Consider the following 22,944-nt stretch of genomic DNA (forward strand, 5'->3'; position numbering starts at 1 on the left):
TCACTTATATACTAATAAAATCATAAGCAAAACCAAAGCAATAAGTGAGAAGACGTACACGGACCTTAAATGACGTGCTAAACAAATATCGTCTCGTAACATCCCTCGAAGTACTTGAATCCCACCGAGCGCTGTCAAGAACAACAATCGTAAATTTACTGTAATTAACTAGCACCTAAACGGGTCCACGATTCCTTGAACTGGATCAGTAACAGTGCTTAACAAGTTTTCAAATGAATTGCCATCTTGGCATTCTTGTAAACTGTCAAGAAGAGTTAGCTGATCTCTTACGCCTAACACAGATAGTTTTATTTCCTTCTTCTTCTTCTTATGGTGCCTGTCCGTTCCGAACGTTGGCGATCATTTTGGCTATGATGACTTTGTTGCTTGCTATACGGAATAGCTGTGTTGAGGTCTTTCTATACCATGCTCTCAGGTTAGCAAGCCAGGATATTCTTCTTCGTCCTGGGGCCCTTTTTCCTTCAATTTTACCTGGCAAAATGCATTGAAGTAGCTCGCATCTGTCTTGATTTCTCATTATATGTCCCAAGTACTGCAGCTTACGGCTCTACACGATGTTGACCAAATCCGCAGTTGTGTTTATCCTCCGCAGTACTTCTTCATTGGTGACTTTGTCTGTCCATGGTATCTTCAGGATCCTTCTGTATGACCATAGTTCAAAAGCCTGAAGTTTTGATAGAGTTTCCGCCTTCAATGTCCACGTTTCTACTCGGCACAGAAGCACTGAGTACACATAACATTTAAGGAGCTTTATTTTTGTTTCTAGGGTGAGGTCATGGCTCACAGAACACATGGCTCAATCACAGATACGGAGACACTGTAGAAGGAAATTAAACTTAAATACGATCTAGCAAAGATCTGTATAGGAAAGATGACAAAAATAAGGAAATACTCTCAAATTGCAGTAATCCTAAACAATTACCCAACTTTATTTCATTAAAACAAAGTTGGGCAATTGAGAACAGTAATAAATTTTGTCAATCGATCGAAGCACATATTTTTTTCTAATACATTTTCCAATTTATTTTCAATTAATATTAATTCACTTCCAAGACCACTCTGTTTATGTCATGTAGATAACAAGTGACGTATTACCATATTTGGATAAACATTTTTTGTTGTCCTACCTTTACCATATACGGAGTGGCATCTATTTAAAATATTAAAAAAATTTGACTTTTTATTTCTTTTGGCAAAAAGAAAGCAGGGAGAGTTTGCCGAATTAAACGGTTTACAGTCATATTATTGGTTTTTTCAAGTTGTTTTGCTACTAATAAATAAGGTTTTCCTGGTTCATCCTCTCTTAATGCGCCGAATATAAGATGCACCATATTATTATGTCGACCACACGTATCTGTACTTTCATCGACATTTATTACAAACATAAAAAAGTTAATATCGCGTAAAGAAACTTTAATTTTCTCAACTACTCCGTCATATAATGGATTTACATTGCCATTTCTTAATGTTGCCTCGTTAGGAATATTAAAGTTATTTTTGCCTAAAATGTGTTGTTTGCAATTTTTTTAACGGAATTCTTGGTGCTTACAGAACTTTACAAAGGTTTTGACTAAACATTTTTCTTTTTTGATTCATCTTGATCTTGAATATTTTAAAGAGGCGTATTAATCGAGTGCTAAACGGTTCAGAATGCAATATTTTTTACCTTCGACTTATGAGTCGCAGTTTTTAAATGTTATTTAACTTGAAACTTCTCACAGAAAACCTGAAGAAGAAAAATGTGTAAGTACCCAAAGTAAATCAATTTTCATGCGATGAGTTAAAGAACAAAAGCGGAATTGTCTACAATTTAATGAATTGTTGTATCTTGATGCTACTTTCTATTCGCTCGGTGCGTGACTGACGCGACACCTACCGCCTTCATCTGACAGTTTTGGACCTCCCAATTTGAGTTTAAACACATGATAAATACATACGAAATTGACAATTACTAATAATAAGTTTTTTAATTATATTTTTTCAGTTTATATATAAAATGGATGTAGTTTTAAGAACTGGGTTTCTAAAAGTGTTTCTAAAAAAGGAAAGGAAAGGGAGAAATCTAGTACTGGCAAATCGCGTTTGTCGTGTGAAAGAGCACACGACAAAAAAAAATCGAAAATGCCATACCTATTTAGAGCAAGTTGGTGCTTAATCTTATGTATTTTATTGCCAGTACAGGGAAAAATAGTAGGAATATAATTGGGACTTCATTTTCAGATTTTTTATTGGCGACGAAATGAGCACTACAAATTCGATCATTAGATTTTGGAGTCCAATCTGAGCACTAAAAAATAAAAAACAACTGTTTGATATATACATCTATTTTAATTGTCATAAAAATAAGGTTAGGTGATATTTACTGTTTCATATTAACAGCACGAATCAATTTTCTTCTTTTCTCTAATTTATACTTAATCTTCGGAAACCTATAAAAACCACACTCACTATTTTTGCTATTATTAGCACAATTAAATACGCAACATTTCTTTGCAACCATTTTTGATCAAATGTATGCGTAAAAAGATAGGTCCAATTTTGTCATTTTTTGCCGCTACGCATGCTGGCATCGTTTCAAGGTACCCCTACCATGGTCACGCACGGAGCGAATATCCGTCATTATACAATGTGTCCGTAAATCGTAAATTTTTTTAAAAAGGCTTTTTATTTAGGAAATATCGAATTTTTTCCATACTTTACGGACACACTGTATAAGATAAAGCCAATTTGTCCAATAAAAATACTCTTTTCTGAAAAATTTCTTTTGTGGGACACGATGCTTTTGTCAGTTTCTCATTTAAAAAGAAATGACCAGAAATAGATACCACGACGACCACTACACTTCCGAGGGTTAACACTAAAGAGAGAAAATATTGACATCCATAAAGGTTATATAACAAAAGTGTGCATCTTCTTTACTGTAAATAGCCTTTTCAAATAGTAAATTATATTTCTTTTTCCACTATTTTAGTATTTTGTTTACTCCTATTATTATCTGTCTTCTGGACGCCGCGGCGCCCACTTATCGAACTGCTGTCATAGAAGATTATAAAATAGTTATTTTATACGGTACTTAGGAATCTTAGCGGACACTAATAATCTACTAGCGTTAACAGATGATTGAGAAACTGTTAATAATAATAAAAATCTGCATTTATATACGAAATTATAAAAACACCAGTTAATTATATGTTGATTCAGGTGACCAATGACCTTGATCTATCTTACATACATAATACACAAGGTATCAATCGTACTTATTGCAAATTGCATAATCTAAAAGAATTATTTTTATATGTTTCTACTTACAATTTACTTGTACAATATTTATTAGACGGCAACTGATATAATAGATTTCATTATAGGATGATTATGGATTAATTGTTTCCTTAATACCAGTTCAATTTGATAAAGTCTTCATTCTGTTTTCTTCATGCATTACTTTCTTACATAATACAAAGCACGTGGTGTTCGTGTGTATCAAGGTGTAATAATAATTTTTTCCTATTCCCCAAATTAATTCACTAAGGTTAAAGATACAATGGTAAGGAGAAAAACGTAAAACTTTGTGTCCATACCGTTCTGCCATATCGTCCACTATATACTTGGTTTGTGGTTTATTTCCAAAAAAATGTTTAAAATAAATGACATTTATATGTAAGATTATATCTGCATATTTACTGAGAAACGATGCGCAACAGTTCTGTTTAGAACATCATATGGGAATAAGGAATGTTTTTTTCTGTCAACCACTCCTCAATAGCACTTTTTGACCATCCCGTATTCGGAGTTTTATGCAATTACATACTGTTTTAAGGTGCATTATCAAGGACAATTAGAGAAGGATTCTCTAAGTTTTGCAGCAACTGATATTCAAACCATTTCAAGAAATTTGCCTGGTTCATTTCCCCATGATAATCACTAAGTTGAGTTTTTGAACAAAATATTGCTTCAGCACCCTCTATAAATCCGGTTTTATTTCCAGCATGGAGTATAATATATCTGCAATGATATTATTTAAATGTTCACAAAGCACATGGTGTTCGTGGGTATTAAGGTATAAAAAAGTGCTTATTAAAAGCTTAAAACTTTTATTTTAAAGAAGATCTTTTCGGAATTAAATCATTCCATCATCAGTTTAATAAAAAGTTGTTAAAAACATTGTTTGGCCACAGAAAAACATTGGAAGGACATCAGTAACAAAAACAATCCTCATGGAATTTAAAAAGGTAAATGCAATAGACTGTTAACTTCGTTAATTAATAAAAACTAAAAATGGGGGCATCTTACATGACCCCCAGAGCTGGTGAGATTTTATCGACTTACATTACCTCTGATCTGTGCTGGAGTCTAGAGCTAACTGATGGTCATCATTAATGTAAATTCCATGAGGATTGTTTTTGTTACTGATGTCCTTCCAATGTTTTTCTGTGGCCAAAAAATGTTTTTAACAACTTTTTATTAAACTGATGATGGAATGATTCAATTCCAAAAAGATCTTCTTTAAAATAAAAGTTTTAAGCTTTTAATAAGCACATTTTATATATATATATATATATATATATATATATATATATATATATATATATATATATATATATATATATATATATATATATACCTTATACACACGAACACCACGTGCTTTGTATTCAACAGGTATACTAGCCACTCCTGGATATCTCCACTTCATGGTTTTGTTCTAGTTTCACTTTTAATTTTACATAATAGACCAGGGCGGATCTATTTTGTGGTGAATGTGGGAGATAGCATTCTGATTTTTACAGAAAAAGTTGTGTGATGACTTCAGTAATAATAATTTACCGTCCCTTCTCTCAAATAAGTCAGGAATATTAATAAAAAAAATTTAAACATTTAAAAATTACTACAGGTGAATCCATGGTTTTTTACCAGTGCGTCATCATTTAAAGCATTCGAAATAAGTCGAAAATTTACTCCACGCAACAGCAAGTGACATAAAATTTGACGTTATCAAATAAATAGAATGTACTCGTATAATGTTAGTTTTGCTTTAAAATTTTGGTGGAGAATTACAGCTACATTTGAAGTAGCTTAATAAATTCTTGTTGTTCTGAAGGTTTTTTCCTGTGGCATGTTAATGTAATTACTATTTTAATGGGAATAAGCCACAATTGAAGACTTGTTGTTTTTAATATATTTGCATAAGTTGTTGTTTGTTCTGAAAGCCGGTGTTATTCCTTTTAAAGATAAAATGCACACACAGTGGTGTATACAAGCTTAAATGTGGTGACTGCCCAAAAACTTACATCGGTCAACCTGGTAGAAATTTTAATAAACGAATACCAGAACATAAAAGGGCTTTCAATAATAGAAAAACAGATTCTACATACGCACTTCATCTTCTAGATCATAATCATTCTTTTAATGAACTTTGATAAAATAAAAGGCATATATCGAGCACAGTTTAATTTAATCTTGCCCAAGTACTTTCGATCCCTAGATCATCTTCAGGGGCATCTGAAATAAGCCAAGAAACGTTTTTTTATAACTAAAGAAATTGATTAACTTCGATAAAAACTCGAAGTTTATGGTTGATAAAGAGTTTTTATGTGATTAACGTTTATAGACTTACTTCGTCAATTGCGGCCTATCTGACAAGAACAAAATGTCATAAACATATAATTGTACATTACACTACACTACAAAAGGACAAACAAACACTTTAAAATTATTAAAGAAAAGCTACATTGCGTGCCGAAGCCGGAGACAGAATGGCTCCCGATCTAACGGAAATGTTGGGGTGACATGTGACAAATGACAGCTTGGATGAGCAGTCACAATTATAGATATGTGATCTGCACCTTTTAAAAATTCTATGAAACGAAGTATTGACCAAAAGTCCAACTGACACTACTATAGGAGGTCACTGATGAAATATAAAATTATATAGAATATTTTTTAAGTAGATTGAATAATCCAGATCTCACACTCAAACCTGTCTATAATAATTAGGGTGTTAGTTTGAGAGCAACCGAAGTCGACGTAAAGTAAGAATGCAAGAAAAAGACGAAACAATATATTAGACAGTGGGTAGTTGACTACAATAAAATGGTCTACCAAACACTATCTGTAATGTAGAAAGGAAGAAATCTAACTATGTAATTAAAATACTAAAATTAAAAATCAAAATTGAAAGCAAAGTATATAAATGGTGTGTAATCCAAGTAGTTCAGTTGAACCCACAGTCAATGGTAGAACTATAAAATTAATATGGATGTGCTCAGTGCAGGAAGTCTAAACAGTCGAGCTGGGTCCCCTACGAGGTGAAGCTGTAATAAAGTTTTTAAAAATAGGTTTAAATTTAGTACAATTTAAATTAATTTGAGTATTAAGACAGTGAGAGTTTCCATTTGTTTCCCTTGTAATCTCCAAATCTTTCAATAAATCTTACTCCATATAGTTTTTCTTTCTACTAATGTCATGTAAGATAGATGAACCAGTGTTGATGTTAAAATTGTGTTTACTGGATAATAAGTGTTGACCAAAACTTGAAGAGTTTGGTCTTTTCAAATGTTCTGAAACTTTAGTGGATAACTTTCTAATGGTTCTACCTACATAAGAGGCATCACAATCATCACATTTTAAATTGTAAATACCACTTTTCGTCGACTTCAGTTGCTCTCAAACTAACACCCTAATTATTATAGACAGGTTTGAGTGTGAGATCTGGATTATTCAATCTACTTAAAAAATATTCTATATAATTTTATATTTCATCAGTGACCTCCTATAGTAGTGTCAGTTGGACTTTTGGTCAATACTTAGTTTCATAGAATTTTTAAAAGGTGCAGATCACATACCTATGATTGTGACTGCTCATCCAAGCTGTCATTTGTCACATGTCACCCCAACATTTCCGTTAGATCGGGAGCCATTCTGTCTCCGGCTTCGGCACGCAATGTAGCTTTTCTTTATTAATTTTAAAGTGTTTGTTTGTCCTTTTGTAGTGTAGTGTAATGTACAATTATATGTTTATGACATTTTGTTCTTGTCAGATAGGCCGCAATTGACGAAGTAAGTCTATAAACGTTAATCACATAAAAACTCTTTATCAACCATAAACTTCGAGTTTTTATCGAAGTTAATCAATTTCTTTAGTTATAAAAAAACGTTTCTTGGCTTATTTCAGATGCCCCTGAAGATGATCTAGGGATCGAAAGTACTTGGGCAAGATTAAATTAAACTGTGCTCGATATATGCCTTTTATTTGATCAAAGTTCATTTATTCGAGCATTCAACCTTATATTTATTCATTCTTTTAATGACGAATTTCACATTCTTTACGTTCAAAATAAAGGCCTTAAGCTATTTTTGTTAGAATCTATGGAAATTAACAAATTAAAAAACACAAATATAATTCTGAATGACCAACTGGAGATTAACAGTTCTCCCCTCCTCAACCTATTTCATTAAAGACTTGAAAGTGTAAACGCATGCTAAAAATAGATCACTTGAGAAAGGCACTCTGTCGAAACAGTTGTAGTGATAAGATTTTTTAATAAATTCTGTGGAAGTTTTGAAAACAGTTTGCAATGTTTTATTGTGACATAAAATGAATTTCCATCAAGTAACGGTCGAATCCATCAATTTGTTATTATTTGTTTTGTTATGTTTCCTTTCATTTCCATATATTGCGTTTTTGTTTGGTTTATTATTAATCCGTATCTTCTTGCTTCTTCAAATTTCTGGAAAACTTTTTCTAAATAATTTTTTGTTCATTATTACCGCATCATCCGCGTACGCTACGCACTGTTCCCTGCTATTAAAAATAGTCCTGTTTGTGCTTATATTTGATCTTCTTACGATTTGTTCGAATACTAGGTTGAATAAATTCGTTGATACCGGATCCCCTTGTTTTAAACAAACCTCTATTCACTGTGAACTGTCTTGAAAAGCTTCCTTCCATTCTAAACCTATTCATCGTATTCCTAAGCGTCATTCCCACTAGCCTTATAGCTTTTCTGGTATTTCTAATGTTCTCATGGCCTCATACAGCATTGTTCGATTTAGGGAGTCATATGCTTGTTTAAAATCGATAAATAGCATATGTAATGCTAAGTTTTATTAGTAGCTATTGTTTTGTATTAATTTTAGCATACTTATTTGATCAGTAGTTCTTCCTGGTCTATAACCTCCCTGGTATTCTCCAATCACTTTGTTGTCATATTTTGTCGTTGGCAAAAGGGAGAAATGCCATTGTTTCTGTATTTCTCCCTTTTGCCAAATTATTAGTGTCGAGTGAAACATCCTTTCCTTTAATCTTTCGTCACCTTCCTTAAAAATCTCAGCAGGGATACCACTTCCTCCTGAACTTTTGTTATTTTTTAGGTCTCTTAATATTTCTTCGACTTCATACAAAGTTGATTCCTCGCACGTCCCTTCTTCATCATCTTGCCAATTCACATTTCCCTCAAGTTCCTCTTGTTGGTCTGTATTTAATAGATCTTCGAAATATTCTGCCCATCTGTTTAATTTTTCTGTTGTTTCACCTAAAAGTAAGCCTTCTTTGTTTCTGTAATACTGTGGATTATTCTTTGTAGTTTTTTTAACTTCTTTACCTCTTTTTTATATTGAGGCTTCTTTTATGTTTTTCAATTGCTTTTCTAGCTGTTCTCTTTTCTTTTTTCTGCAAATTCTTTTCACTTCCCTTCTTCTTGCCACATATTCTCTTTATCTTTTTGTAGTTTTGCCCTGTTTCTTCTTGTCAAAATATTTCTACATTCTTCATCGAACCAGTCTTGCCGTCTTTAATGTGCTCTCTTCCTATACACATTTCCGCTGCCTCCGACAGGGCTGTCTGTATGGTCTGCCACTCTTCTTTTATATCCTGTTTGACTGGATTCTTTAGTTTTTTATTTATTTCTTTCTCTAGTCATGTTTACAATCTGTTTCTCTTGAAGCCACTCTAGTTGGTAGTTTAATCTATCTCTGACAGATTTTGGAAGTTCTTGTTTTAGTTTGCTATAATTAGTGTATGGTCACTGTTGATATCTGCCCCTTTGTAACTCCTGTAATCGATTATTGTCATTATCATGTTTGCTTTTACTTAGGACGTGATCTATTTGATTTTTTATTTTTCCATCGGGAGAAGTCCATGTTACCTTATAAATGTCTTTATGATCAAACCTTGTGCTAGCTATCTTCATTTTGTTCTCTGTAGCAAATTCTATTAACTTTTTTCCGTTTTCATTTGATTCCTTATGTAAACCTCGTCCCCCTGATATTCTTCTATATCTTTTCTCTTTTCCGACTTTTGCATTCATGTCACCAATGAATATTTTTATATCGTATTTCTGTATATTCCCATTTAGGGTGCTTAGCTTTTTGTAGAACTCTGTTTTGGTTTCTAAATATTATTGTATTGTATTGTTTATATCATAAACTAAAATTTATGTAAAAATCGGATGTCCAATAAAAAAGTATTTATTTTCTGTCCTTTTATACATAGTTGCCTTCATTCAATTTTGTATCAATATTTATCAGTGGTTGATTGCTCTGGAACACACTGGTAATTACAATGTGATAAACACCAGATAGTTTCCAATAGAGGAGGTTTTTCCATATTTTCCGGTAACTTGATTTTTATGACATGTCCGCTTTCTTTTCTCACTGATTCAAATATGGTTGCCTTCCTCCGATGCTATATCGTACTTAGAGTCTATTGAGAATTATCTAGACATTATTGATGGATGCATAAACTCTGCCTGATGCTATGTAACAAGATTGTTAAAAATTCCATAAACTGTCAGGAAAGAAAACAAGTATTTATTAGGCCGAATAAATAAACTAACGTAAACTATTAACAGCTTCAATTAAAAAAAAATACAATATTTCGGCCATATTTAAAAAATAAAAAATGACCTATTACATTTGAAAGCAAAATTGAAGCAGACGTAATCAAGGTAAAAGAAAAATATCGTGGTTTAAGAACTTATGTCAATGATCATGAATTAGCACCACATGGCTATTCCGAGAAGCATTAGGTAAATGAAGATCATGCAATTAGTTTGTCGAGGTTTTAAGTGAACAAGCTACTTGAATAATAAAGGGAAAAAATAAATATACATAAAGTAAACTTCCTTGAAAGGATAATATTATCTACATTTGTAATTTCCAAATAGCTAAATACAAAAGATGAAGATGAAAGTGACTAATAATAAAACAAAACCATAGTAATAACCGGAAAGGTGGTCAAAAAAAAACAGTAATACTGTTGGTAATATTCTTAAATCGTGCGTTCGATCTCATATCGATAAAGTATAATAAGTCTGTGTTTGCATATATAAAATTAATGCAGTCTTAAACAACGTATCTCACCACCCTTTTATTCAATCAGTGAAATTGGAATTCATTTACGATTGCGGAACGAGATAGTCCCTAAAAAGAAGGTGAATAATCCTAAATAATTCCTGACCCGATCAAATATTTCGCGGTTCAGGGTTGGACTAAGGTTTCTTAACCCTATAAGCCGTAAGTTTATAATTATGTACTTTTTTCAACGTTTTTTCAGATATTAGTTTGGAATACTATAGTTAGTACTTACTAAATTTTGACTATATTTTTGTTTTTTTCTATGAAATACTGCTGGTCAATCATTGTACCACAGTTCAATCAAGGTATAATATTCTTGCTAGTTTTTCTGGTGCATAGGGTGTACCAAATAATAAAAACTGTACCAATAATAGGTATAGGACTTTAAATAATACAAAAATACTGCACAGTATTGTAATAAACAAATAAAAATATAATAATAAAAATAATAGTTCAGGCACTTGAATGATGTGGTTTAAAACAATCCAAGCACAAAGCCACTTCACAGTCTACGCACTCTATATCACTGCGTTTCTGTAATCCCGTTTTTGAGCACTGCTGGCATCGTCTTCGCGTGGTTTTTTGCGGCAAATCATTTGAAAATACTCCATGTTCAATGGCGTCTCGATTTTTTTCTCGCAGAAAAATCTTTTATAAGACTGGTAGCCAATTTGGATCTATATTCAAGGTGAGATATTGCTTTTTTTCTACTGTTACTTTGCCTAAGGAATTCTTTATAAAATATGTAAGAATTTAATATGGATGCGCCAAAAAGGTAATAAAATAATTTCATCCACCTTCGACTGTTTCAAGCTACTGAGTATCTCTGCATTGGTTGGTCAAACCGATCAACACTGCCCATATACATTCAGTTTCTAAAGTTCTCAAAACAAAACCAGTTTCTGCATGATTCTGCATATTGCTGCAGACGGTCACAGATTTTGAGCCACGATCCTTTCACTTACTTATAGTACTATCATTGCAGACAACTTCATCAATTTCGCCCATTTTTCGTTTTTCTGTCATCTACTAAATGTGCTTTTGGAAAATATTTTCGTAACAATAAAACACTGAAAACTTTGTTTTCAAAACTTCCACAAAACTTCCACTTTTGTGGAAGTTTTGAAAACAAAGTTTTCAGTGTTTTATTTTTACATAAAATGAATTTCCATCAAGTAACGGTCGAATCCATCAATTAAATATTTTCGTGTTTGTCTTACTGTTCCGCAACCAAAATGACGTAGTTCTGATAACTTATTCATAAGAGGAAGTGTGGTAAAAAAATTGTGAAAGTACAAGCAGTGTCCCCTTTTTTCCACCACTTTAATTAAATGCAGTATAACTCTTTCCCCCAGAATATATTCGATAGTCCGTTTATATTCTCTACCTTGATATACCTCAATATTGATGAAGTAACCTGTTTCAGCATAGACAGCATATGTCATTGCTCAAATTTTTATACCTCTCTTTATGGGTTTCATTGGCATGTACTGTTTTAAAGTAGTTCTTTCTTTAAAGGCCACCATACTTTCATCAATTGAAATGTTTCTGCTCGGAGAAAAAAATTCCATAATGGTTTTTTTTAATTTTTGAATAAGAGGTCTCACTTTGTATAACTTGCCAAATTCCTGAGTTCCTCTGGCTGTCATTTGTTGGTGATCATTCAAATGGATATATCTTAATATTTTAAGAAATCTCGAAGAGGGAAAATATTAGTAATCCTTTCATTATGAAAATTTGTTTCTGCAGACCAGTATTTTTTGATAGAAGGTAAATTATTAAATCCCATTAGAATTAAAATTCCTAGGAATGCTTTCAATTCTTCGAAGGACAAATCTAAATTTTTGTTGACTTGGATAGTATATAAATTTGACTATTCTAAAATATATTGAAGTAAGGTGTCATTAAAAAAAATTAAAGAAACTTACTGGGTCTTCAGAAAATGGTATCATTGAATTCTGCATAATTACAATTTTTAAATTCAAGAGGTATTCTTGATTCTTTAGACCACCCATTTTGTATTCTTGGTCATGCAGACCACCCCCTAAAATCATTGGTAACATTGAAAGTTGCTTCTTGCTTCTTCCCTTGATAATGAAGCATTCATATTTTTTGTTTTGAGAGGGCTTTTCGGGGTGGTAATCTCTGTCTGCTACAGAATCATCTAAATCCTCGTGTTCTAAACTGTTGTAAATTGTAAATATTTTACGTTTTCTACATAGAGGCTTGTAGTTAGTTACTATGTTTATTTTGGCTGTACCACTTCCAGATGGAGTAGACGGCAGTACTGTTGACGAACTTCTGCTAGAAGATCTTTCTAATGGTGTGTCAGGTTCTACTACATCTTCAGCACCTGAGTCTCCTTTAATCTCGGAATGTTCAGCTTGATCATTCGTTGTTTCATGTAATATTTTGGCTACCTGTTTAGTTGTAAGGCCCCTCTGTTAATATTGTATATCAGAAAACTGTACTTTTGATATATATTTTTTATTCTGAATCACGTGCTTGTACAAAATTCACACTCAATCGTGCTTGTACAAAAAGATTAAACAAGCATGCTGGGCAAGCTTGCATGTCTGTCTGTAGCCGCCTTAATGCAGCATTTAAATAAACATTAAATTGATGTAAATAGCATTAAAATGTATAAAACATTTTTTATTGTTCACGTTTTTATGAATAATCGTTGTATTATTGAACTTCTCAAATAAGTACGATCCTGAAATAACCCCAAGGAAGATGTAAAAATCGTCGAATTCTTATCGGTTATTGCAGATGAAGATAAGAAAGCAGCAATGATGGGCGTGTCTGTGTGTGCATAATTTCAAGACATATATGGGTATCAAAAAACTATCGTACGTGAACTCGGTAGGTAGGTGACGTTTCGAATTTTGTAAACGTGAATGACCTCAACAATTTACGAATATATATACATATAGGTACGTTGTACCCAGTGGAATAATACATGCGTAAATATGCGAATTATGCGTGAGAACTTGATCGGGATTTGCTTAAGCATGATTGTTTTAATAACGGTTGAGAAAAAAAGGGGGCAACAAAAAATCGTAGAAACCAAGATTCATTAGACTTTTTATAATTTTGTGATTAATTGGTTATATAGATTTCAATAAAACAGATAGCAAAATAATTTAAACTGGATTTTAAACTAAAGGAATTCCTATCGAATATATTGAGCATTTTCATGTATGAAAAACTAATTCAATTCGAATCTTGTAAGATATTTTAGAGGATGTTAAGGAAATCCTTCTTTTTCCTACGCAAATAAATTCTCCATTTACTCCAAATCGTTCATGTTATAAGAACTGAGAAGAGACTGAGTAATAAATTAAAATTTTAAGAAAATTTATAGCACGGGTGGCTCAAATAAAATATGTATTTTAATAGTCTGCTGCTGAAAATATTGTTTCTAGCTGTATTGAAGGAATATAGCAATAGCTGACCCTTAACAATAGCGATTCTTATTTTAATCCCTTGGGTGTTCGTATTATTTATTAATTGTTTTTGTACCAATAACCCTGAAGATCTGAGGAGAAATTGATTTATCACATACTCGTTATATATTTTGCATTTTTTTTTTTAGCCCTTTTTCTATCCGAATTGTCGAATAAAGGCCTCTCCCATTTTTCGCCATTCATCCCTGTTGTGTGCTAGGCGTTTCCACATTGGTCCTGCGACTCATTTGATATCGTCGCTCCAGCGCATTTGAGGTCTTCCTCTTGGTCTCTTCGCATCGTACGGTCGCCAGTTTCCGACTTCTTTGTTCCATCTACCATCTTCGAGACGTTCGTTGTGTCCAGCCCATTTCCATTTTAATTTAGCTGCTTGTTTCGCGGCGTCCTTTATTTTTGTTTTGTTCCGGATTGCTTCGTTCGTTTGCCGATCTATTAGTGAGATACCAAGCATCTGTCGTTCCATGGCTCGCTGAGTTTTTTGAATCTTGTCCATGTTCTTTTTTGTGAATGTCCAGGTTTGAGCTCCGTAAGTGAGAACGGGAAGGATACAAGAATCGAACACTTTGGTTCGAAGGTTTTGGGGTATCTTTTTGTCTTTCAGTATGTATGAGAGTTTTCCAAATGCGGCCCATCCCATTCTTACTCGTCTGCTTATTTCGGTAGTTTGGTTTTCTTTGTTTACCTTGATATTCTGACCCAGATATATGTATTCTTCTACATGTTCCACTTTTGTTCCTTGGATGGTTATCGTCGGTTGATCATCTTTATTCGACATTAGCTTAGTTTTACTCAGATTGATTTTCAGTCCTTTTTTTATGGATTCCGTATGAAGCTCATCGATCATCGTCTTCAGTTCTTTCCAGCTGTCGGCTATTAGTACTACGTCATCTGCATATCTTAGATGGTTTAAATGCTTTCCGTTTATCGACAGTCCCTTCGTTTCCCAATTTAGTGATTTAAAGATGTCTTCAAGTGCGGCAGTAAATATTTTGCATACAAAAATTTAATTCAATTATTTATTATTGTTTAAATATTTTCACATTATTCACACATAAACAATTTCCTCAGTATCGATTTGTTGCTTTTCTGTCATGTGTTACCCACTTGAACTCTAATTCTCTTAGAGTCTGGTTAGCTATTTGTTATTCTGTTTACTGTTTGTTCATATATTGTTTGTTAAGCATCCTGTTCTTTTATAATAGACAACATGGCCTCATTGGTCACTAGCGCTCCCTTTTGTGCAATTTAAATCCACTGTGTGGATTGTGAAATCCACTCTCTTTATATTATATTTACATTAAATATAATTTTGCTATAAACGATAATTTTACCAGAAACAATTACCTTTCTGCGCTTTTTGTAGACGTAGATAGTGCGTATTAAAATATAGGCCTCTCCATTTTAAGAGATAAGATGTTAAAATTATTTCATATTCCAAATCAGGTAGTCAATATGATTATTAAATTCTATACTAATATTGTTCAGATTTATTTTCTTGTGGCATCTTAATGCAATTACTACTTTTAATAGGACCAAAGATTCTAATTTTTTACACATGCCATCAGTAAGATTCCCCCTCCTCTATCCTTTCTCCTTCGTAAGGATGTAGTGGCGTCATGTAATTTGTTTGACTATTTTTGTCTAATTATCTCTCTCCTGGGTCTCTTTATTTGGTCTGACCGTCGTACTGGAGATCTTCCTCTGGATCTTTTCATCATTCGCTTCATCATCATTCATCATTTTTATCATTCGCTCTATGCCTTCTCTTCTTCTAGTTATATGTCCAAAATATCTCAGTATATTTTGGTTCACAATTATGATAAGTCAAGATTTTATGTTAAGTTCTGCTAAAATTGAGTTATTTGTGCGATGGGCGGTTTATAGTATGCGCAAAATTCTACGATAAACCCACATTTCAAATGCCATTATACGCTTTGAATCGGCTTTTTTATTGTCCAAGTTTCTGAAGCGTAGGTGGCGATAGGAAATATCAATGCCCGAATAAGGCGTAATTTTGTATTTTTTGTGATGTCAGTGTTCTTCCAAATTTTTGTGAGTTTGGCTGTTGCGATCTGGCCATTGTGATGCGTCAACGGATTTCGTCTTCGCGTCTTCCACTGTTATATAATATAAGTAATAAGGAGCCTAAGTAATTAAATTGCCTGGCCACTTCGTAACCTGCTATGTTTCTTATCTCTGCTTGTTTGTTCCTGATTCTATGGATGATCATCACTTCGATTTTCTGCATATTTATTTTCAAACCATATTTCGTACTCACCGTACCTAGTCTGTTCATAATTTGTTCCAGTTCTTCTGGCGATGACGCTAATATAACAGTGTCTTCAGGATAACGTAGGTTTTTTATTTTTCTTCCTCCTATTGTTGCTCCAACTTGCCATTCCTCAAAAACTTGACGAATAATATGTTCACTATACATATTGAATAGAATAGGGGATATTATGCGTCCCTGTCGAATTCCAGATTTTAATTTAAAGTTTTTGGCAACCACATTATTAACTCTTACTTGCTTGATGTGAGCAACTTTCATCAAGTCCTCGTAGACACATCGTCTCAGGACCAGCAACTTCACGTGGAGTCATACGTCGCCATGTTACCAAATCCACTGGTAACTTTAACATCATAATATTTAACACCATATAATGTAAACCAAATTAAAAAAAAAACAATTTTTAACTGGTTTTTACCCACATATTTAGTGGCTCAATACATGTATACCTAGTGCACTGATGATGGAATATGGATTCCGAAAACGTTTTGTGATATAGTCCGATTGTGTTTTTAAATTATATACCTTTTATAAAGGATTTCTAATAAAATTTTTGTTATATATGGTATACAGCCAACTACAGAAACTTAGATTCCTTGTGGACTTCTGCTCATGCTCCTCTAAACTTTTCCGGGTGTTTTGGAATCAATTTTTGTCTTTTATTTGTGATTGTTTTACTGTGTAACTTGATGCAAAACTCTGCTTGTAACATTTTGTGGTCGGGACCACAATCTGCAGCTGGTTTTGTCTTCACGTTAATTATTGAGCTCCTCCATTCTTTAGTGACAAAAATATAATCTATTAGTTCAGCAAGATTATAAGCTACCTATTGGGAACTTTTAAAGTCGGTCAATCCATTTTAAATGTGCTTTATGATGTCATAACAATTTTTTTATAATAATTTCCGATATTGTTTTTTAATTAATGACAACACGCAAACGTGTGGCCAGAGTACAATTATTTGCACACCGAACTGTAAACATTTCTAAGATATCCTTTCGCAACTTCATCAAAAAAATTTAGCTATAAGTTTTGTATGCTACACTCAGACTAAACAAATCAAAAGACGGTCTTGGGACGATCTTCTCTGTAAACGGATTGATAAAGAATTCAAGACTAATAAAATGAATTGAAATTTTTAAAATTTCGTTTTTATCGAATGTTTTAAAAGTTAATTTTATTATTTTCAGTTGAAGGAAGACGCAGTGAGTGCAGTAAATCCTCATCTATACACCATAGCCACCTTGACTGGACACGCTCATAGAACTGTTGGCGAAGGTTACTCAATTGGTAAGAAATACTAATAAAGTATAGGTCAGTTCAGAAAATAAAATTTTATGTTGATATTGCAAAATGATTATTACACTAAAATGAGCATACTAAAGCATTTTACTACAAGGTTAGTTTTAACATTTTATTTTTATTTAATAATTATTGACATTCCTATAAAAACGACATAAACTTTTTAATATACCAATGTTATTGTAAAATAGTATTCATTTTTACAAATGGAATAAGGTACATGGTGTATCTCTTCTAAATTTTTAGTGGACCAGTAAATGAAAATTTTCTCAGCATATTCACTACCCTCGGTTTTCCTTTAGATTAGATTAATCTAAATAAGAAACTAGTACCTGCTTAGGGTCCCTTGTCCAGGGTCAAGGATGAAGTCAACAACGGCAGCCACGGTGGAGAAGAATACCTTAGGTGCGGTGTGGATGGCGGAAGTGGCAATCCCTTGGTTTTAGGGATTGTATAAAATCACTCACCAACCCGTGTAGCCAGCGTGGTGTTTTAAGGCTAAAAGACTTTCTAACAGGAATATGGTGATATCTAAAACAAAAGGAATGGGTCTCCAGGTGGGTAGACCAGAAAGTAATGGCAAATCCCACTCCTTTGGAAAAAAGGACAGGAAAGGACAGGAACAATATAAAAGCAAGTTAAAACCCGCGAAAGTATTAAATCTAAATAAACTAAGCTTAAATGAAATCAATTAAGTCATAACAATAGAACTATTAAATGCAAGCTCAGAAGTGGCAACCACTAATAGAAAACGAAGGGTATCTCACTCAAAGACCATAAAACCAATGAAGACATTTGTAATAGAACAAAAGTAAAAGATGCTGTCGAAACAGGCAGCTAAACTGAAATGGAATGGACATAAGGAACGTCTTAAGGATGTCTGACGGAATAAAGAAATAGGGAATTGGCGGCCATATGAAGCCAAAAGACCACGAGGAAGACCGCAAATGTGCTGGAGCGACGATATTAAAAGAACTGCAAAACCAATGTGAAAACGTCTTACAAACAATAGAGATGAATGGCGAGAATTAGGAGAGGCTTATATTCGGCAATCCCAATAGAGAGAAGAGTTAAAAAAAGTATGAGGTCCTAAAGGTTTGCATAAATTCAATATTTTTGTAACTAAAAATATGTTGACAAAATCCTACGCACAGGTTGATTTATATTTTGGATTGAACATCGGCTTATATAATTCGAAATACTGATGAGATCACAATTTACATGTACATGACGTCATCGATGTTTTTTCAAATGGAACGATAATATTCTTTTTTCGTTTTTGAATTCTGGTTTAAAAAAACTTCAAAAATATGAGACACTTATGGTCTATAATTATAACTCTGTTAATTATAAACAAATCGTATCGCAAATTTTTAAACTACAATGTTCAATATTGTTTGTGGATGCGTTTTTTTTTTATTTTTTGATATCTTTGCGTTTTGTTTAAAAAAAATAGTGTCAAATAATTTATTAATCTATCTTTTACTACTTTATTTTGAACTTTACAAATAATGAAAAAGAACGAATTGAAATTTTAATCATGTTGGATATGGTGATAAGTCTCGGACATAACCAGTTAGTGAATTATGAAATGCTAAGTATCCAAATCGTTTTAGTAGTCGATCAACCGTAAGAAAAATAGAACAGAAATTTAGAGATCTCGGTCATGTAAGTAGAAGATAAGACAATTAGCGCACTTTTACCTTTGACCTCTGCGGCGTGAACCGTACCATTACCTCTGATGGTGTTCAGGTCATCCCTGATGTTCTTCAGAGCAGCTCTGATGGTGTTCTGATCGTCTCTGATGTAGTTCATAGTACCTTTAATGGTGTTCTGATCGTCTCTGATAATATTCAGAGCATCTCTGATAGTGTTTTGATCGTCTCTGATTTTTGTTTAGAGCATCTCTACACACACCATCAAAGCTGTTCTAAACAACATCAGGATGACCTGAACACCATTAGAGGTGCTCTGAACAACATCAGGGATGATCTGAACACCATGAGAGGTAGTGGTACGATTCAAGTCGCAGAGGTCAAAGGTCAAAGTGCGCTCAAAGTGTCTCACCTTCTACTCATATAAGAGATCATTATAAAAGTCATCCTGCAATTGTCGATGATGAGCAATTGAGTTTGTTATTAACTGTGCAAGAATATCCACAACAGTCCGGTAAGTGGCATCTGTACAAAGTTAATTTAGTTCAGGAGCTCAACGAGGACGATTATGATCGAAGGGCGGAATTTTGCGAAATTATAATGGAGCGATGTAATAATTACCCACAATTTGTAAAACATATAGCGTTTGAAGACGAAGCAAAATTTTACTTATAAGCAAATCTAACGATATTGGTCAGATACTAATCCTCATTGTATGATCATTGTATTCATACGCAATATCTGGAATAAGTTAATGTTTAGGCATTAATTGTTGTTTAATTTGCAATCACTTCTTAGTTTATAAAGAATTTTTAAAATCTCATTTTAAAGAGCAAGTATTTTCAAGAAAGTCGTCTGTTAAAAGTTTTCATCTAAAATGCGTAGATTTTTCACAATATTGAAATGAATGTAAAAAGCCCCCTTTTTTGCTTAAATGTTAATAAAAACTCATGACGCAGTAAAAAGTTCGATATCATTGAGATGGTACGCCTTTATTATTGACTTTCCCCAGATACAGTACACTTAACCAACTTACACCTCCAAACGATTAATGGAATTCGCAGAAAATCTTTCGTTACCGTAAAAGGCACGGTAAACTGCACTATAGTTTATTTTTATGAACGAGAGAGTAATTAGCATAATTTTAACTGGTAGCTCCGACCACTCCATGGGCGTGCTCAAGATTAATTGAAAAATTACTTTGAATAATTGTAAAAAATAAATGAATTATTTCAGTGTTATAAAGTGTTATGTGTATGTAAACAAAAGTGACCTCTTTTATCACACACTATATTAGAACTGACTGGCCTACATTAAAAAGGGTTTTAAAAAATTCACATTTTTTTTTAATTTTTAAAAATTACAAAAGAGAAAAAGAGTTTTTAAAACCGTCTAAGGTATGTTAAATAGATGAATAAAAATATTAATATAAAACTTACAGCTACTTGTTACAAATCCAAATCAGATTCAGAAGATGAACTTTCAGAACCAAGATTTATAATAACTGGCTCGATCATTTTATCAGTAATATTGTCCAGCTTCCACATTTTTTCCTCTTCTTTAATAGTGTGATTTACTGCCTTTTCCCAGTTTTCAGGTTTTACATTATTTACGGCCTCCAAAAACAACTGTTTAACATCATGAATTTTAAAAGTGGTATTTTTTCTTGAAACTTCACTCTTTATCTGTGCCCATACCAGTTCAATCGGGTTTAATTCACAATGATATGGTGGGGATCTAAGTACTGTCATTCCACGATTTTTGGCAATTTCATCAATTTCGTATTTTTTAAATTTTTCTTTATGAAGGGCACACAACGAATAAAGTTCCTTTCTTATAGATCCGGGATGGTACGTAATATTTTTTGAACTCAGTCAATACTGCAAGTCTTTTTTTAACCACTTGGTTGTGGGCAGTCCTTCTATAAGTCTGGAGTGATAACTTGCATTATCCATTACTATTACACAGTTCTTAGGAAGAAGATCTATCATTTTTTCGAACCATTCTTGAAAGACATCAGCGTTCATGTCTTCATGGTAGTCACCGGTACGAGTTGATTCAAAAGTTAATAAACCACCTTCAACAAAACCGTCTGAACTGCCAATGTGTACTATTATCAGCCTGCGTCCCTTTCCTGATGGTGGGTTTAAATCAGTAGATAAGTTATTTACAAAAGCGTGCCTTTGACTTGTAACAGTTTCATCCTGCCAAAATTTATTTGGTGTATGACCCTCGTTGATCCATGTTTCATCAAGATAAAATATTTTTCTTTTTTGGTTTCTCATTTCCTTTATGGTTCTTAGAAAATGTCTTCTCCATATGACAATATCGCTTCTTTCTAATAAAATAGACTTTCTGGGATTCTTTTTCCAGCGGAAGCCTATTTCTTTTAAAAGTTTCCATAACGTACTTCGACTCATTTCTGGGTAATCCTTATCATCTCGAACTGAGACAAGAACTTTATCCAATGTTGGAAATTCTTGTCTAAAGAAGAATTCATGCACTTTCCGTCGAAGTCCTTCTTTAAAATGATATTCTATTTGAAATTTTGGTTTCCCTGGAGCATTACAATTACTCAATTTAAAATTGTTTTCCTATATACTTCTGTAGACTTGTTGACAAATATCTGTTTTTCATTGAGTCACCCGTATCAACAGTTTAGGGATTTGCATACATAATTTATTGTTTTATTACTCTCTCATACATAAAAATACACTATAGAGTTTTCCATATTCTTTGTTTAAAATATTTTGCCTGTATTATCAGTTAGAGTTAATTTGTATAAAATGAGGAGCAACAATTCAAATGGAATTTTAAATATTATTCTTTATTTGGCTAATAATGAATGTATAAATATAACGGTTAACCTGCTGTACAATTATTTTGTAAATAACATTATAATAGTGTACTTACTGATTATTTAAATTTATAAATCATCATCATCGTCACTAAATAAACTACTGCTATCATTAGGTAAATCTATAATCACTGGATTAATTTCACTAATTTTATTTTCCCGGATTCACCACTCTTCTATTAATTTTTTACATTGATTTACAATTTTGGCCCATATTTCTGAAGTTGCAGTTTTAAGAGTGTTTTGTCATATTTTCTTTACTGTATCGTCACTGTATCCACTGCATCCAACGTGATTATCATAATACGTTTTACATATACCCCAGATGTGTTTGATGGGATTAAACTGGCAGTGATACGACGGTAACCGTAGTACTTGATGTCCATAACTTGATACAATTTGGTCAACTATATAAACTGTTAGTTTTTCATTACGTTTCGAAAGTTCCAGTAACTCTGATTTGAAGGCGTATTATTTTTAACTAACCAATTTTCTATGCTCGGTACGTTCCACGACTGTTTTGATTGTTTCTCCAAAATCTCCGAAAGGTAAGGTGCATTATCTAAAACTAGAACTGATGGTTCACTCAGACTAGGTAACAGTTTCTCTTTAAGTCATTTAACAACATATCTGCATTCATATTATCATGGTAATCAGCAGATTTTAAATTTGAAGAAAAAATCAGGTCTGCGTTTTCCATAAAGCCTTCTGTCCCTCCTGCATGAAGAATGATGTGTATTTTGCCTTCGCTATCCGTGTCTTTTATTGATTTTATGCTGTTGTCTTGCCAAATTCTGTTAATTCCACCCTTTGCAAATATCCATGGCTCATCAAAGTATACGAATGTTGCATTTTCAAATTTAAGTCTAATATATTCTCTCAAAAATTTAATTCTTTTGTGAACCACACTAATCCTTTCGCATAAAAGTAACCTATTATTTTATTTTTTGAATTTAAATCCTAAATCTCTCAACACTTTCTAAAGGCTAGTCCTCTTAA

General features: G+C 32.9%; 1 protein-coding gene across 2 annotated transcripts in view; it reads left to right on the top strand.

Annotated features, from left to right (window-relative positions):
* LOC140443978 (putative aminopeptidase W07G4.4) overlaps positions 1-22,944 on the top strand; it is a 109,569-nt gene that overhangs the window by 67,893 nt on the left and 18,732 nt on the right. For both annotated transcript variants that reach the window (XM_072535527.1, XM_072535528.1), the window contains exon 6: positions 17,322-17,421. In XM_072535527.1, coding sequence (XP_072391628.1) covers positions 17,322-17,421 — 100 coding nt within the window. The remainder of the gene's footprint in view (positions 1-17,321; positions 17,422-22,944) is intronic.

The sequence above is a fragment of the Diabrotica undecimpunctata genome, chromosome 6 (genome assembly GCF_040954645.1).
Source record: "Diabrotica undecimpunctata isolate CICGRU chromosome 6, icDiaUnde3, whole genome shotgun sequence".
NCBI classification, from domain to species: Eukaryota; Metazoa; Arthropoda; class Insecta; order Coleoptera; family Chrysomelidae; genus Diabrotica; species Diabrotica undecimpunctata.